The sequence below is a fragment of the Typopeltis vanoorti genome, chromosome 9 (assembly GCF_054136105.1).
Source record: "Typopeltis vanoorti isolate ZY-2024b chromosome 9, IOZ_Tvanoo_1.0, whole genome shotgun sequence".
NCBI lineage: Eukaryota > Metazoa > Arthropoda > Arachnida > Uropygi > Thelyphonidae > Typopeltis > Typopeltis vanoorti.
In genome coordinates, this window is record NC_143557.1 from 141,863,532 (window position 1) to 141,883,304 (window position 19,773).

The window sequence follows — 19,773 nt, forward strand, 5'->3', positions numbered from 1 at the left end:
CTGAGTAATCCTTACAAGTTTCACAATGTCTCCCCTGAATTTCAGTTCTCTTTTACGCCAAGTTCCCCAGATCCCATTGTTCCTCGATCTCCTGAAGCAAAGTTCCTCCAATATCACAAACCTTCTTCCATTATCTGCGAGTCTCCCATGATGAATCTCCAGACTCAATACCCATGAAAATGATAATAATCTTCTGGCCAAATCTTCAGCATTTGAAAAGCCAACTTTTTAACACCATTTTTTTTTCAACCTTTGTTGTTGATGATATCTTTGCTGTCTGCCCCCCCCCCCCCAAAAAAAAAGAATTACTTCAATTTTTGGGCAGAATAAACTCATACACCTGCACCAAGTTCATTATTGAAAGTGAAACAACCGTCTTCCCTTCCTGGATACCTTAATACAGCTCTGCAAGCAATACTGAATTTTCCATCTACTGGAAACCTTCCTTCACTGGCAGGCATATCCACCTAACTTCACATTATCATCCTTTGCAAAAGAGATATTATCAAAGGCCTTGCACACAGAACACATACAATTTGTTATATGGACTCCCTTCTATTAAAGAATTAAATAAAATAAGAATCACTTTGTTATCAAATGGTTATAAAGAACCTGCCATCAAGAAAATAACTGATAATTATCATCCTTCAAATAGACTACAATGTAATGTTAAGAGAATTTCTATACCCTACCTTAAAGGGACTTCTGAATAGATTACCTCCACCATCATTACATGGTGTTTATCAAGTTCATGTCAACATTGCTATTTTGGACAGATTCACTTTCTGCTAGGATCAAAATCCAACATCAGGATTGCATAAGATATCTAGAGTTCAGAGGGTTCGGGCCATGCTTCTCACGCAGTTGATAATAGGAAGAATTGATTTTTTCCCACTTATTTTTTTGTGTGTGTACTTTTACAATTTTGAGATGGTACCCCTGATGATGTCTCTGTGACAGATATAAAATATATATAGGATCTAATAAACTTGCATTTCATTGTTCCTTTGTGCTGTATTCATTCTATTAAACCTTATGAGTTTAAATCAGCACATAAGCCTAAATAACTAGTATTTTCCACTCAGCCGAGACCAAGACAAGTGGAAGAAACACTCATGCTGTCTGGCTCGTTCTTGTGTTCACATTTTGAATACAGGGGGTCCTCGAGTTACGTCAGAGATCCGTTCCTATGGACCGACGTAAGGAGATTTTCGATGCAAGTCAGAATTACCATAGCCTAAGTTACTTACCTAACCTAAAACACCCTAGTCATACATATATATCAATAAACAGAACTAGGCCATAGGAAAATCAAAGGGAGAACATAATTACTGTATAGTACAGAAAAATGACATAAATGAAACTGTACATTCTGTACAGGTGATTTAAAAAAAAAAAAAACATCAAGGATGCAAACTTTATCCCGATTGTGGTACAACTTAAGTGCAACGCGCGGCTGATGTTCATTGGTGTTTCTCCCTTTTTTGCCCTTTTAATAATGTCTAATTTCACTTCTAATGTAATGGTTTTCCTTTTCTTCGACACACTGCCATTGAAAGAGTCTGCCTTACGTTTGGGAGCCATATTGAAGGGTAAAAAAAAAAGTCACAAAAAAACACAAACACAAAAGTGAGACAGTGGATAAGAACAAAGCATGCAGTACCCAAAGAATGTATGCTGGGACACAAGCGACGCCACCTCCCCAAACAAATTCCGCATAACGGCGTATTCTTCCACTGCGCTCACAAACAAGTTCACCTGTGCTTTTGAATTTTACGTCGCACTGCTTCAAGTCGAAATTTATTTTTAAAATTATTTATGGGATTACCACCGTAAAGTCAAAATGATGCATGTCAGGATCAACGTAGCCTGAGAACCCCCTGTATTGTAAGTAGTTCATATTTCCGAATTTAGGGAAACAAAACAGGAGTTAAAATGATTATTTTACTTATTATTAATAAAATAACAATTTGACATTTCAACCCCTGTATTGAGGTCATCATCAGAGGATACACGTGTATAGGGAAGTAGCAGGTTTTTTTCTCCTGGAAACTCTGGTTTTTCATCCCACGTACAGACAAATTGGTCTTCAGAACACAAGCAATTTACAGACAAAAAATACTATTGTTGTGGTGATGCTGGGCAATAGATGGTATTGATGGTAGTAGTGTCGTAGTTGGAGAATTAAGTAGTAGCGGAGAGGATGAGATGTATTTGGCAAAGTAGAGTAGTGTGCCCTCCCACGATGAGTCCTTGGATTCCCTGGAGGTGTCACATGGTAACAATAGTAATGGGGAACCAAGCTACATGCTCTTGCACTCTGTACTGTTAAATTAAATCTATGCTGTTAATTAATCTTTTACTTAGCCTGACCTCTAGTGATAATTAAATAAAATAAAATAAAAGTTAAATAAATAAATATATATATATAAAATTATAATTAATAAATAAAATAAATAAAAAACTACAATAAACTCTGCTAAAGTCCTCGTGTACTAAGATTCTTCTGGATTTGTACAGTTCAGATTGTTATACTATGATTTTCTTCAGGCCTTATACAGTTCAAGTTGCTATGGAATGTTAAGGGAAAAAAAAAAAAACACTTCACCAAGTCTTCTTGTATTGGGATTTTTCTTTGGCTTGTTCTGGTTGCTACAAAGGTTGCAGATGGGTCCACCACATATTTTAGTAATCTACTTACTTATTACAATAAGGTGACTTCATTAGACAAAGAAGATGGATGCACAGTAGTATACTTAGATTTTGCAAAAGGAGTTTTATTGATTACCACATGATAAGTTGATAGTCAAACAAGAGCGGATGGAATTGGATATTAGATTAGTGCATCGAAGATTGGCTATCTGATAGGTAAAAGCAAGTTGTGTATGGGGGGGCAACATCCCACAAGCCTCAGGAGTCTGTTTTAGGACTACTGCTGTTTAACCCGTATGTTAATGATATTGAGAAACATTTGGATAGGGACATTCAGTTCTTTTCGGAACAAAGTTGGGATGAACTATGAGAAGTAAAGGAGATTATAAGAAGACTTGAATAGATTGAGCGAATGGGCACGAGAGTGGGGGTGCAGTTCATTCAATGTTGCAAAATGTAAGGTTTTTAAAACTGGGGGAACAAGGATTGGATGTAGAATTTATGCTTGGTGGGGATAGATAGAGGTGAAGGAAATAAGAGATCTTGGCATGATGATGGATAAGGATCTAAAATTTAGGAGGCACATTATCAAAATTGTTAGGACAACACACTGAATTCTGGGAATGATGTAGAGGATACTGATTTGTAGAAGTAAGGAGATTCTGGTTCCACTTAAGGCCTTGATTAGGCCACATATGGGCTACTGTGCACAGATTTGGTCACCCCTAGTTTTCAAAGGACAAAGAGATGTTGAAAAGGGTCTAGAGGTGATTATTATTATTATTATTATTATTGTTCCAGGAAACTCCAAGGAGTCGACAGACTCATCGAGGGAGGCCCTAACATCATGTCTGGAACAACTATTCAACATTCGCACAGTATCTATCATATCTTGCCTTGAACTCATTCACGGTCGTAGCACCCACAACAGACTCTGGAAGCTTATTCCACTCATTCACCACTCTCCAAGTAAAAAACCTAGCTCTAACACCCTTGTCAACCACGCTCTTGCCCAGCTTCCATGCATGGCCCCTAGTCCTCCCACCACCAGTCATATTTTCAAAAATATCTTCCGGATCAATCTTATAAAAACCCTTCAGTAATTTGACTGTCTCAATTATATCACCCCTCCTATGCCTATCGTCCAATTTCTGCAACCCACAAATCCTCAACCTATTCTCATAAGGTTCATTCCACAGACCTGCTATCATCTTGGTCACTCGTCTCTGGACCCTCTCCATTTCCTCCCCATCACGAAGAAACCCTGGTGCCCATAACTGGGCACAGAAGTCCAGATGGGGTCTTATCAAGGCTCGATACAGAGGAACAACAACTTGCTTCTCTCTGCATGTTAAAGTATTTTTCATAAGCCAAGTGATTTGGTGAGCTGTTTTAGTTACTTTTGCAATGTGCCCCCTAAACTTCAACTCCCTATCCACCAGCACTCCCAAATCCCTGGCCTCATCAATCTCCTGGAGTACGGTTCCACCTATGCGATATACTGCTGCTATTCTTTTCACCCCAAAGTGCATAACCTTACACTTTGCCACATTAAACTGACATCCATTTTTCCTAGCCCAGTCCTCCAAACTATCCAAATCATCCTGTAAAATTTTGACATCCTGTGCACTCACAATTGCTCTACCCAACTTTGCATCATCAGCAAACAAGTGAACACTTCCTCTCAAATCCTTTCCAATATCATTGATGAACAAATTGAAAAGCAGTGGTCCAAGAACAGAGCCCTGCGGCACTCCAGTAGTCACAAGACGTCTTTTTGACTCCACTCCTGAATAAACCACTCTCTAGTATCTCTCCTTCAACCACCCTCCTATCCATCTTACCAACCCTATATCTATCCCCATCTGCTCCAGTTTACTGATTAGGGTTCCATGTGGTATCCTGTCAAAGGCCTTGGCAAGGTCCAGTTAGTATCACTGTAAACCCATTACCCCTATCCAGTTCAGCTGTCACTGTGTTATAAAACTGAGCAAGTTACTGAGGCATGATCTACCCTTCACAAAACCATGTTGTCCCCCATACAATATTCCATTTTCATCTATCCAATCCTGTATTCTTTTCTTGACTAATTTCTCTAAGACCTTGACAATGATTCCTGATATGCTAATTGGTCAGTAATTTACAACAACAGTCTTGGAACCACCTTTATGCAGTGGAACTATTTTCCCCTCCTTCCACCCGCTCAGGACTAACCCAGACCCGAGACTCAAATTAAACAAAATGGTCAAGGGTACTGACAATTCATTAGCTGCTTCTCGTACTACATGAGCTGGTATACCATCCAACCCCACAGATGTATTGACATTGAAGTTATGCAATAGACTACTCACCTCCACTTCATTCACTACAATTCCGTATAATCTACTGGTTTATTCGTTTCTGCAATGTCACCACCTGGATGATATATTCTTGCAAAGTGCTCACTCAGTAACTCAGCTATCTCAACTGATTCAGTTACCTCCCTACCATCGGCATTCTTTAAAATCATTCTGCCATGTACATTTTTCCTTTTACTTGCTACATATCTAAAAAACTGTTTAGGATTCTCTTTAGCCTGCATGGCCAATGTTCTTTCGTAATCCTTTTTTGCTTTTCTTACCACACTCGTCACCCTTCTGGCCTGCGCTTTATACCGTTCATGTGCCTGCCGGTCACCTTTCTCCTTAAATTCCCTCCATAGTTATTTCTTTTTTTGCAGCTCAAGCTTAATGGTGTTATTCATCCATTTAACCCCTACTTGATTTATTATTCAGACTCTAAGTATACAGTCAGCCATTGCTTCATGCAAGCACTTCTTAACCACCTCCCATGCACTATCAACTTCTAGTCCTTGCAGTTGTACATGCCATGGCACTGAGCCAATCAAACTCCTAAGCTTGTCATACTTTCCAGCCCGATAATTCCACATGTACCCTGTCTTAATTGAAAATTCTACACCTTTAGCCACCTCCCAAGTCAAGACCCTATGATCACTCTCACCGATTGGTGACAATGTGGTCATATTTGTTACAGCCAAATCCTCAGATGTAATTACTAGGTCAAGCACTCTCTGACCCCTAGTATTTTCCATTACATGCTGTCGCAGATAGTTATCCCTTAATAACCGCATAAAATCCAATTCCTTCCTCCCGTGTGTCCTCTCCTCACTCCAATCAATGCGACCATAGTTGAAATCTCCCATAATAATCACCCTCCTTCCACTCATTTCTTCTATTTGCTTGTGCATACTGTCACCACCATCTTTTCCATCACCTGGTCTATAGCAGCACCCAATTGTATATTTAGTTCTGCTAGCCACAATCTCACACCAAATGGCCTCAAATGTGCTCTTTTCTATATCCTGCAATTCAACTTCTATTCTACTTGGCTGTAGCTCATCAGCTATCATCAACAATACTCCTCCCCCCATTTTATTCTCTCTGTTATTCCTGAACACACTATACCCATCACATTCAATCCCACTAGCTATATCATCTACAGTCAGCCATGTTTCGCTAATACCAATAACCTGTGGTCTGGAAGTGCCAACCATAGCCAAAAACTCTTCCTTCTTGTTCCTAATACTCCTAGTATTAGTGTACATGAATTTAAGACCCCCATTAGCCCCAACCCTACCTTGATGCCTTATATTAACTATCCCACTCTGGTTTGTTGTCCTTATTTGCTCTAGCATATTATATTCATTCTTACATTCAACTGCCTCCCTAAGGACTGTATATCTACTCCCCCACCCCCTTAACGAATCTAGTTTCCATGAATTTGCACATCCACTACATTCAGCAACACTTTCTCAATCTTCTTACACCATAACCATTCAAATGCAAGCCATCCATCTTATATAGATCCTTTCGCCCATCAAACTCACTCCACACGTCCACAAATTCCACACCACTCGTCATACATAACCCACGCATAAAGTCATTCGCAATTATGGCCCTCCTTTTAAACATTTCACTGTCATACCGTGGCAAAAGACTAATCATTCTAACTCTCTCACTCTTTTCTTTTGCTACCTCAAACAATTCATTCAGGTCTTCTATCATTTCCATTTTATCTCCTTTCAAATCATTCGTACCTGCCACAACAATCATTTCTTTCACCCTTTCCTTTTGCTCTCTAATAGACTCAGTTACATCCTTCATGGTCGCACCAGGTTGGTACGATTTTGTCAAATCCTCTACTAACAAACCTCGTACTAACGAGTCTCCATACAGCACTCTATCCTTCATTTTGTTCATGTTCACATTGATACGCCTATTTTTCCTGTCATACCTTTTATTATTGGTTGGTTCATTCAGTCGACTTTTGTTCATGCACTCTAGCTGCTGTTTTGCCCTTTCTATCGCACCATTCAACAACGCGATCTCATTCAATGCATCTATCTCATCTTTTTTATTCTCTGAGAAACCATTAATACTATCATTCACACTTTCTACATTCACACTCTCATAATTCTGATGTACAACCTTGCCGTTTCTTGTCATATCGCTATTTTCTTCATTCTGAAGGTTGACAAAAATATCAGACTCATGATCCGAAATACACTTCAATTCCTCATTCTCCCTACATTTTCAACACACATTCAATCCTTTATTATCATCTATCCACACTCCGACTGCACTCCGTAAAGCGTACATTTCACAGCTAGTACACTGACTCATTTCTTTTATACTACTATTCTTTGATAACGATGGCGAACCATCATTACTGGCCGCCATTTTCCTTCGTACAGGTGCCATAATTATTGCAATGTGTTTTATCAAATAATAAGTTATACACACCAAAAACACACAAACAGACGCACTAAAATACGCAAGGCAAACAAAACTACGCAATATTAACTAATTTTATCAACGATAACTGAAAATAATACTTATCTTATCAGGAGCTTGCACGAACACTACACACTACGATATAACCTCGAACTCCTTTTTGATTGATTAAAGTACTTTCTAATCTCTGGAATGTTGAAATATGAAGAAAGATTGAGAGATACAATATACAGAGTCGAGTGAATAGGAGGAAGAGGAGCAATATGATAGAGATGTACAAGTTGATAAGGGTTACTATGGATTAATGATGAAGAGGTTTTTTATAAAATGGTGGGAAATCGAGGAAGAACAAGAAGTTATCCCTGGAAGCTGTATAAAGGATGGTTTGAGCAAGGGAGTGTGACGTAGGTTTTATGCATGGAGAGTTGTGAATTATCAGAATACATTGTCTGAGAGTGTGGTGTCTGCAGAGAATTTGAATGTGTTTAAGGCAAGGTATGATGTATGTATGGCAAGGTGTGTATGACAAAGGGACTTCCTAGATGAGTCTTTGACTCCATGGGATCTTAGGATAATAATAATCTCAATTCTAACAATTATCAATAGTTCTTTTTTGGAAAACCAATTTCCAAGTAGAATTATTACTATAAAAGAACTAGTGAGATATTTTAAAGTTGAAATATCAAAAATCAAATTAACAGAATCAGATCACTATTTTATTCTGAATTGAGCAGACTAGTATTGGAAATAAGATACTTCAGTATTTTTGTTCATTCAGATGATGCAAAAGATTTAGAATTAGTTTGTATATATACCTGCAAAAATGTTCAATGCAAGAATTTGGAAAACTGTGGCTACAATGATAGATGGATGCAGAAATTTGAATGTGAAAGCTTAGTCGAAAATTTACAGTCTTAATCAATCCACATTTTATAAAAATGCATCAATGATTGTATTATTAAAAATATATATATATATATTTAAAAATTATAATAATAATTAATGGTGGAAGTCACTTACATAAAATTGTTTATTTGTAAAATTTTTGACTATGTTTCACAGCAATTTTCAATATGAGAAGATAACATAAAAGAGAGAGAACAATTAAACTGAAAGTATAGGATATTATATGTGCTATTGACTGCAGGAGAATAACTCCATCTGCATATCACACACTTTCAATTTAATTGTTGTTCTCCCTCTCGCTTTTTTATTGTGGTTATAGTGGTTATCTTTCTGTATTGAAAATGGCTATGAAATATAGCCCAAAATTCTACAAATAAACAATTTATGTAAGTGACTTCCATCATTAATTAGTCTAATAATGTCTTCCACTTATGTCTTGATTTTTAAATCGATATTTAAGAATGTAAATGTTTTTAAAAATACATATTAAAAAGTTAAACAAATTTAAAAATGTATTTAGAAAATAATTCATGTAAAATTGTATAGTTCTGGGAATTCTTGGGACTTTTAAACAGAATATCTCGAGTCCCAGGAACAGAAAAAGAGCACACTCAGAAACCCTAATCCAGTACAGCATCCTCAAAACACTTACACACAGAACAAGACTTATTTCTTCTAATACACATAACTGTTATTTTCAAAACATTTTTTTTAGCCGATGGCTACAATCCCTATAAAACAGACAAAATGCTGCATACACTCTCTATCCCTTCCACACCTAATCACAATAAAACTCTGTTAACATCTGTCTTGAAGAAGAACAAAAGAACTGCATTTGCAATCATCTATATGGCAGGTCAGGATTAACATATCATGCCTTGGATACTCCTCTGCATAGGATTAAATGGAAGAAGAAGACAACTGTACTGAACAGAAATTGCTAAGTCTGAGAGACTATTTTTGGAATCAGCAACTATAAATCACTCCTGATAAAAGTTTTTTCTTCGACCACTATATATTACATAAGATGACAGAAAAACTGGGTTTAACAGGTCGGAGATTCTGATACAAGCTATTAGCCTACTAGTTATGCCGCATCAACTGGTGGCTTCTTCTGGGCCAGATAAATCTACACATAACAGCTTAAAAACAAAAACAAGTTTAAGTTAAGAATTAATACATAGAGTTACATATTAATTTATTTGTTCATCATAACTTAAGCTCATTTTTGTTTTTAAGCTGTTATGTGTAAATTTATCTAGTCCAGAAGAAGCCATCAGTTAACGTGGCAAAACTAATGATAGGCTAATAATTTGTATCAAAATCTCCAACTTATTAAACCCAATTTTTCTGCCATCTTATGTATAAATCACTCCCCTTGGCCTCAATAAGTATGTCTGCATTAATTTGCCTAAGATCTAAGAACACAACCATTCTAAGTGATCTTAGAATGGTCTTACAACTATTCTAAGACCACTTTTAGCTTGGCTTCCCTGAATTAATTTCATTTTATATCTGACCCTATGGGTACCTCAATAGGACATTAGTTCCTTTTCAGTTACAATTTGAAGTGTTTCTGCAACAATCCAATGTGTGTACAGTAATTCACTCTGAAGATGTTTGTTCTTCTGGTGTTGTTTATACTGTAAAGCACTAGTATGAACAACCACTAACACCGAACTTCATCATTTAGAGAAATTTTGTATCAGAGGTGTTGAAAATGGAACTTATTTTTAATGAATTACAAAAAGTTAGTAAACGCATTCCTCATATTAGATTTCTGTAATGATTACCACCATCCTTCATTCACATATTTGAATAACTGCCTTTCATAAACTGGACTTCTGTTCTCTACAGTTTTCTAGGCATCTGTATGCTTGTTTACAGGTCTGGTAGAAGAGAGAATATGTAACCAGGATGTTAAATAAAATAGTAATAAAAAAAGGAAATGAAAGAAACAGATGTATTCGCTGTTTTAGTGATCTTGTGTAAGTATCCTTATCCTCAATTAAAGTCATATGACTCCTTTTTTTTTAATATCAATATACATTAAGTCTTAGTAATCTGTTAAAAGAAACCTGAGACTGATATTCTGAATACTCTAATGAGTAATGAATAAATTACTAATGAGAATTTTATCACTACAAACAATTACTTACTGCATCATTTAAATTTTCTTCTGTGCTTTTCTGACTTTTCATTTTTTTCTTTTTCTTCTTCTTCTTTCTTTTGAGGCTATCTGTACTATGCGTAGAGTCTTGCTTCTCAAGCTTATTCCTTTCTTGGCCTTCCTGAGGAGGTTCATTTTCCCGATCATCATCCTCTTTAGCTTCAGTGTCTGACAAAGAATGTTCTACGCTGTTTAACTAAAAAAAAAAAAAATGAAACAGTAACTGAAAGGCAAAATATTGATAACATATCATTTACAAACATAATACAGTAATCCCTCGATTAATGCGCCCCCGATTAGTGTGTTTTCGATTAGTGCATCATTTTTTTTTGACACCCAAATCCTTGGCTAACTATTTTAAAAAATCACTCACCAGAATGAAATAATTTAGTTACCGATTTAAAACATTTTACAAAGTTATTTTAAATGGCATATTACGCTACTTCCATGTACACTATGTTCCAAATTTTTACCGCCAAAATTTATGTCGTCTGCTATAGTACGCCCACAGATTCGAGACCCTTCGACACTTCTGCGCATGTCACAAAAAGGAGAATCCATTCCGATAATAGGAAAATCAGTCTGTATTGTGGGATAAGTTGTTTATTATTACACGTTGGAAAATTAACTTCTCTTCTATGATCATTGTAGTTTTTAAAGTGGTAACTATTTTGCTTGTATAACAGTTGGGAAAATTTATCTATAAAGCAGGTGATTTCGCGTATTGACAACCAATTCGTACGTCCTTCATTTCTTTCTCCTCTTCAATGATAATGTCCAAGAGTTAATTAAATCTCATTCTGAAGAATAGAGTGATTCCGACCTGCTAAATTTAGATGCACAGCAGGAAGATCCTGAAGAATATGAAGAAAATTTAACCACTGATAGTCAGCCAAAAGAGATTTCACAGAAATAATAGGAAAACAGTTTTCATACAATCAATGTTTTTAAGCAGCAATGCTTAGAGAATGACCCTGGTGAAGAGAGAACCAATAAAATTTGCAGAAGAGGCGATAAGGCTATATAGTCGGTTATATGAAAAAAAGAAACAAATGCCCACCAAACTATGTTAGCTCAATTCTTTGTTAAGAAGTAAAATAATAAATCTATATTCTGAATATGTTTTATTGTCTTTCAGCTTCATGGTTTTCCTTTAACTCGACCCTAATTCTTTTATAAAAAAAATTAAGGGGTCAAAAAAGAAATCTGAGCAATGAATTATACATTTTCCCATAGGTTATTATATTCGATTAATGCACCTGTTTTAAAGAACACATTAGGTGCACTAATTGAGGGATTGCTGTATCATTATTACTAATTTTTTATCACAGGACCTCCATGAAGTCAAAAGACATTAAGGGAGGCTTGCACAACATCTGTACACTCACCACTTTCTCATGTAATACATTTCATACAATTATCATTCCTCGTGCATAAAGGAAAAACCTATTCCTCACAATTTCACTGAACCTTTATGGATGGCCACTTATTCTTGTCCCTTCTCATATCTTTTACCATTCATCAAATCATCTTTCCTCTTACTAAATTCTGCATATGAAGGAATGCATATAATATTCCTTCTAATTTTAAAATTATTTATTCTATTGAAATTACATAATGTGCAGAAGTCAGGTGTGATATGATAAGGTCCTATGACTAAAGTGACTGTATGTCCCGCGACGGGCAAGATAGTCCCGACATCCCATCCAATTTGTAGAAATAGTAAGTAGTGTGTAAGGGAGGCTTACATACTTACTAAATTTCTTAATTTAGTAAGAACAAACTATGTGTTTACTAAATTAAGAAATTCATTGAACAGAAATGTACTTGGAATTGGTAGTGGTGCACACCTAATTCCTAGCTGCATCCAAACCAGCTCAAATATTCTAACAATTCAAATTTACAAATATAAATTACAAAAAAATTTTACAAAAATATACAAATATTACATCTATGGAAGCCTCCATAGCACAGTTGGAAGAACAACAGCACATTGTGCCCTTTGATTGGACAAGGCCTGAGTTTGACTCTTGTCATAATGAAAGGAATCTTTATATGGAGTTTTTAAATTGAAAGTGAGTTAGCCAATCTCATATAGAGGTAGCAGTTATTTTTCTTCCAGAAATTCAGATTTTTCATCCTGCATGCTAGCAAATCAGCCATCAGAACATACACAATTTACACACAAAAAAATACTGTTGGAGGTGGATTGGTGATAGATGGCATTGATGGTGTGTAGTACAAAAAGTAAGTAGCAGGGGAGATGGTGAGATGTGTGGCAGAGTGTAGCCAGAGTGCCCTCCAGCAATGAGTCTTTGGACTCCTTGGAGATGTCATGTAATAATAATAATATACAGTTAGAGTAACTGAACTACAAAAACTTCTGTGATGAAGCTGATGTGCTTTTTATCTTTGAAGGGTTACTTTGTAAATCAACATGTGTCCTACATTAATAGTGAACTTTTTTTAAAACAAGACTTCTAAATTTTGATTGCATTTTGTTCAAAATCAATTTTAAACATTTAATCAAAGCATTCAAAGAATGGAGAGCCAAAAAAACTTCATCTTTTGAAGCTTATAGTGAATTACAATTATTGAAATCAAAGATTGTGAACAGGAAGATACTGAAATAATTTGTTTCTACAAAAGCGAAGGAAGAATGAAAAAATTAAATTATGAGAATTCAAATGGTGTTTTGAAATTATATAACTGTGCTGTGAAATATCTTGGCTTGTTGGAAGAATCTTTCAAAGGAGCTTCTATTTTTAACTGGATAAATTTATGTTCTGTAATGGAATGAAATGGGCAGGCTTAGGATTTTTCTGCATCTAAATTTGATGAAATATTCAAAAGAATCATAAATAGGGAGAACTTATTTAATCAGTTTTGTCTTGTAAAAATATTTGTTGAAGAAAGGTACTCTGAATGGAGTCAAAAAAAAGACAGTACCTGAATATTACACATTTATAAAAAATAAAAATAAAACTGAGGATATTCTCCATTTAGTAGAATTTGCTCTGGGCTAGATACACCCAACAAACTGATTAAAGTACATGAATATTTACCAAGAACAATTATTCTGCTTATGTTATTTATTAATGTTTAGATAATCAATATAATAATTATTTTTATTTTTCTTTAATGTACATGAATATACGTTATTTTTATTTTTTTAGAAAGAATTTAGTTTCTGAAAATAGCTTTTTAATAGAACTATTTCATAGGTCCACCAATATTACTATTACATCACACCTCCAAGGAGTCCATAGATTCATTGAGGAGGGTACCTACTCAACAACTTCTCCGTCTTCACCACTTCACCAAACTGCTACTGCCATCATCATCTACACCAATGCTATCTACTGTCCATCACCACCCCTCACCACTAGTATTTTCTGCCTGTAAATTGCATGTGTTCTGAAGGCTGATTTCTCTGTATGTGGGATGAACCGATATAATACAACCAATGTGTCAGCCAATAAATATTTCAAAATATTACATTAATTTTTAGCCTCCCTCACTTTACTCAACAAAATGTCACCCTATAATAAAATAATGATATTCTTATCTCTACTCATTCTCCTGTTTGTCTGAATAATACCAATAAGTGGTATATAGGAGAAGAGCAATATCCCAATAAAGAAAGGTAATCCATAAAATGGCACAGGGTTCTGTTCCTGGATCCTACTATAACTTATTTGTTAATCATATGTCATGGATATTCAGTTGATTGCTAATTATTATTATATTCTCAAGACAGACCTCCAGGGAGTCAGACTCATCGAGGGAGGCCACATACTACACACACCAGATATCATATTTATTCTTGAATTCATTCACACTGCTTGCACCCAACATCCAATGGCAATCCATTCCAATCATGCACCATCCTCTGAGAGAAATATCTAGCCCTCACCCCCCTTCTTAGTGGCCTTCATTCTCAGCTTCCAAGAATGCCCTCTTCTCCTTTCCCCACACTCCATAAATTGAAAAATTCCATCAAATGAAATCCTGTATGACCCTTTCAAAAGTTTGTAAGTCTCAATTATAGCACCCCTCTTTCTCCTGTTTGCAGTACACAAATTCTCAATTTGTCTTCATAATCAGTATTCCACAATCCTGATATAATTTATAACACTCTCCTTTATACTCTCTCTCCAATATATTAGAATCACAATTGAAACTGGGAGACCAGACCTGCATGCAATAGTCCAAGTGAGGTTTTATCAAGGCCTTGTAAAGAGACAAAATGACATCCTTATTTTTACATGTAAATATTCGTTTCATGTAAAAATGTTTCAGTATTGCTATTATCTTTTGAGTTGTATTTGCAATCTTTGCCACATGGCCCTTGAACTTCAACTTCCTATCTACTAACACTACAAGATCCCTATTCTCATCAGTTTCTTCTAGCATAATCCCACCAATATAATACGACACTGGATATCAAATCACATCAACGTGAATGACTTTACATTTACTGATAGTGAACTGACATCCATTTTCCCATTCCCATAATTCCAGCCTATTCAAATCATTCTGCAAGTACTGCATATCTGCAGCATTCCTGATTACCCTACCTATCTTTGTATCATCAGCAAATAGTTGAATGTCGATTGTCAAATCCTTCCCATTATCATTAATGTACAGATTGAATAACAGTGGACCAAGCACTGATCCCTGTGGTACACCACTTGTTATCTTAAATCTTGCAGACTCACATCCCCCATATACCACTTTTTGATATCGGTCAGTCAGAAATCCTCTTATACAGTGTTTCCCAAACTGTGGTCCGGGGACCCCAGGGATCCGTGAGTAACTCAAAGGGGATCGGCAGGATAATTTATTTTATTTAAACTTTATCTTATCATGTTGCTCGCACCTGGGACATTTGCAATGTATATCTCTGGCTCTTGAGGCCCATGGTTTAAGTAAAATTTAACATGAATGTTGGTATCATTACTTCTTCCCTTTGTAAAGCAGAGGTGAATAGCCAACCTTTTGTAATTTAATTTAATTAATTTTAATAAATTATTATAAATTTAATCCTCATCAAATTCCTGACATGAACCCTCAAGAGGTGTACAGGATATGATAGCACTACATGAAAAATTTACATCATTACTAACTTCCTATCTACAATTTTCCTCCAAATCAGTCTATTACTTGTCAAGACTCCAACATTATCAGATCTTATATTTCTATCGTCTAAGGCACTTTGTACCATATCAATCCACCTTTATCTTGGTCTTCCTGTGAGTCGATTTCCTGCCAAGCTGGCAGAGAACACTTGTTTTGCTAATCTTTCCTCGCCCATTCTGTTTAAGTGACCATACCACCTGAGATTAGCTCTGCTAACGCAGTCCTGGATTCTGACAATGTCAAGTTCTTTCCTAATATCCTCGTTTTTAATATGATATTGCCACTGATGCCATCTGTTCATGCCTCTAATCTTTCTCAAGACAGTCATATCTGTGGTCTCTAGTTGTTTGGTCAAGTGTTTTACTTCTGACCCAGCTCTCAGATCCGACTAATTTCTCTCTTATTTCATATGAATTTATTCAATTGACTTCCTACCATACCAGCTCTGTTGATTCTGTTGTCTATTTCCATATTTAATTTATCATCTTCACTAAAAATCGTGCCTAAGTAGCTGAAATGTTTTACTTGTTCTACGGGTTCTCTATTCAAAACAAAGTTGACAATTTCAATGATTCTACCTATTTTCATTGTCTTTGTCTTTTTATTGCTAACCTTCATACTACCATATCTATTACAACAGTTATTCAATTTAGTCAGGGAATCTTGCAAACTTGTAGCAGATTTATTTAGAAGTATAACATCGTCCAAATAGAGCAAAGAGCTGACATTAATATCTCCAATTCTGATATCATGTTTAATACCACTTTCCTTCATAATGTGATCCATATTCCTGCCATTTTCTTAGACTTAGCAAAGGCTTTTGACAGGGTGCCACATGATAAGCTGATATTTAAGTTGCAGCACATGGATCTGGATGTCAGATTGGTCAACTGGATTCAGGATTGGCTGTCCGACAGGTATCAGAGATTTGTGTATGGTGGGGCAGTTTCAAGGAAGCAGAGGGTTACAAGTGGGGTCCCACAGGGCTCAGTACTGGAACCTATATTGTTTAACCTTTATATCAATGACATTGACAGTGGATATTCAGTCGTTTGCAGATGATGCTAAGCTGGGAAGGATTATAAGTAATAGTGCAGATGCGGCAGCCCTGCAAGAGGATTTGAATAAGCTAGATATATGGGCAAATGAATGGGGATGTCGGTTTAATGCAGCAAAATGTAAGGTCTTGAGGTTTGGGAAACATTGATGGGACACTGCACACTAAATGGGAGGAGTTATACTGGAGGAATTAGGGGAGACAAGAGATCTGGGGTTGATGATTGATAGAAACCTGAAATTTAGGGGACATATTGCAAAGGTGGTGAAGGTAACACAGAATAATAAGAAGGACGCTGACCTCAAGAGATAAAACAGTTATCATTCCGTTGTATAAGACCCTGATCAGACCACACTTGGGTTATTGGTCTCAGATTTGGTCCCCAGGATTTGAAGGGGATAAATTAACCATGGAAAGAGTACAAAGATGGATGACAAAGATGGTTTCAGGACTGTACAATTTTGGTTATGAGGATCGGCTGAGGGAATGTGGACTGCAGAGTTTGGTGGATAGAAGGAGAGGTGATATGATTGAGACTTTTAAACTGTTGAGAGGTGGTTAGAGGGTTGACACTGGGGAGTTCTTTCACTTGGTTGAACAGCAGGAAGGAGTGATGACAAGAGGCCATCCCTGGAAGTTACGAAAGGAAACTGTGAGCAAGAGGGTGAGGAGTGGTTTCTTTGCATGGAGGGTGGTTGAAACGTGGAATGCATTGCCTGATGGAGTGGTGAGAGAGCAAGAACAGTCAATGAGTTTAAGGAGTGGTATTATAGACTTTGTGTTTCTTGTGGGGGGGGGGGACCCCCCCTCGATGAGTCTTGATAGACTGTTTCTTAAGAAGGTCCTCTCACGATGAGTCTTTTGACTCCATGGAGGCCTCAATAATAATAATAATAATAAAATAATAATATAGATAATGAATAACACAGGGGATAATGTGCATCCTTGTCTGACACCAGATTTAATATCAAACCATCTTCCTGTACTTCCTTCAATTCTAACTGCTGATTTACAACTCAAATAAAGACTAAGTATTGCTTGATATAATGCCCCATTGACACCATATAACTGTAGTGTATTGAATAGCTTCTCTCTTGGCACCTTGTCGTATGCCTTTTCCAGATCGACAAAACTTAAATATAGATCTTTGTTATATTTCCATGCTTTCTCAACTATTTGTCGTAAAGTGAAGATCTGATCCTGACAGCCTCTATTTGGCCTGAATCCAGCTTGTACTTCACCAAGCTTTTCTTCCACAATTCTTCTCAATCGTTTCTCAAGTATACTTGCATAGATCTTGCCAGGAACACTCAGTAGGGAAATACCTCTGTAATTCTCACATTCAGTTTTATTTCCCTTTTTATATATGGGTACTATTCTACTCCAATTATCAGGAATTCGTCCCTCTGAACTATGCAGTACAGCCACTGTAAGACTTTTATACCACCATACCTCAGCATTTCTGGTCGAATATCATCTACTCCTGCTGCCTTTCCACATTTCAAACCTTTGATGGCTTTTTCTACTTCAAGTATGGATATGTATTCCTGACTGCATGCCTGTTCAGTGTTTTTTACCACTGTGCTATCACAGCTTGTTTCATTTAGCAATTTTTAAAGTAATTACTCCATACTTCAAGGATATCTTTTTCTCCCGTTTTCATGTCACCTTTATCATCTCTATCTCCTTTTACAGCACTCTTTCCTCCATTTCTAAGCTTCTTCAACAACCTCCAGAATATCTTACCACCGTCATGATATTTATTTCCTATGTTCTTGCCAAAGTCCTTCCATGACTTTTGTTTAGCTAGTTTTACTCAGTGTTTAGCTGTCTTACATTTGTCTCTGTATACTCTAAGAGCACAAGCTGACTTATGTGACAGGAACTTTTGATATGTCATCTCCTTTTCCTTCACTGCCTGTTTAACTTCCTGTGTCCACCATGGAGTTCTGATTTTTCTATCCTTGCAGACAACCTCACCATATGTCTCTCTGGCTGAATTAATCAGGGTTTTCTTCAAGGCTTGCCACTGAATCTCCAAGGTTTGATTCTTGTTCTCAAACTCATTCATTTTTTTCTTCACATAATCTTTGTGTAGTTTAGTCCACAGTTCACATCTGAGAGCTGCTCAACTTTTATTTGCTTCAAAACTTTCTTACATGTCATTCTTTTCAATATGAAATTCAATTTTATCCTGCTCAAGACTATATAGTGATCACTTCCAATTTCAAATCCTCTGAACACTCTGCTTTCCTATACCAATAATATTATATTGGATTTGAGATTTATAATATTATAATTTATATTATAAATAAATTTTATAATATTATACAAGTGTTTTTCTTGGTTTAATATTTAGTTTTTCTGCTTTTGGTCAAATAATTGAGTTCGCAATGAAACTTCTGTTTTTCAATTTGTTCACGATCTTATTTAGATATGGATCGGTGGTTAAAGTATGGATCTTTGAAATGCAAGACAGACGATAATCCGAGTTGATCTAGTGTTGTCAAAAATCGTACTAGTACAGATAAAGTTCCTTCACTCAAAAAAATCATGCAAATAATGTCAATCCTATTTGCAAATGAGATTTTCTGTTCTGAATAAAGATGCCGAAGACAGACCACAGTGTGTTCTTTGTTGCTAAGTGTTATTGAATGAGTCTATGAAACCGTCAAAGTTGAGACGCCACCTTGAAACAAAAATGGCGAATCAGTTAATAAGTCAATAGAATAATATCAAAATAAAAAACTGCAACTTCGTGGTTCATCGAATTTAGTTAAGGACATTGTGTGTGGAACAAAAAATGAAAAGGCTGTTCCTGCCTCTTACGAAGTCCCCCTTCTGATCGCTAGAAATGGACAACCACATACAACTGGGGAAGATTTAATTTTGCCAGCGACAAAAGCAATAACAAAGAACTTGTTTAGTGAAAAACTGTCTCTAATATCGTTATCTGACAATACTGTAAAAAGAAGAATCGACAAGATGGCTCAAGATGTGAAAGATATTTTGCTAGAACGGTTGCATCAGAGTGAATATTTTGAGTTACAGTT

At 36.2% G+C, this 19,773-nt stretch overlaps 1 protein-coding gene across 2 annotated transcripts in view; it reads right to left on the minus strand.

Annotated features, from left to right (window-relative positions):
• Window positions 1-19,773, minus strand: part of Nulp1 (Nuclear localized protein 1) — a 362,638-nt gene that overhangs the window by 289,111 nt on the left and 53,754 nt on the right. For both annotated transcript variants that reach the window (XM_090397712.1, XM_090397711.1), the window contains exon 2: window positions 10,511-10,717. In XM_090397712.1, the coding sequence (XP_090253838.1) occupies window positions 10,511-10,717 (207 nt within the window). The remainder of the gene's footprint in view (window positions 1-10,510; window positions 10,718-19,773) is intronic.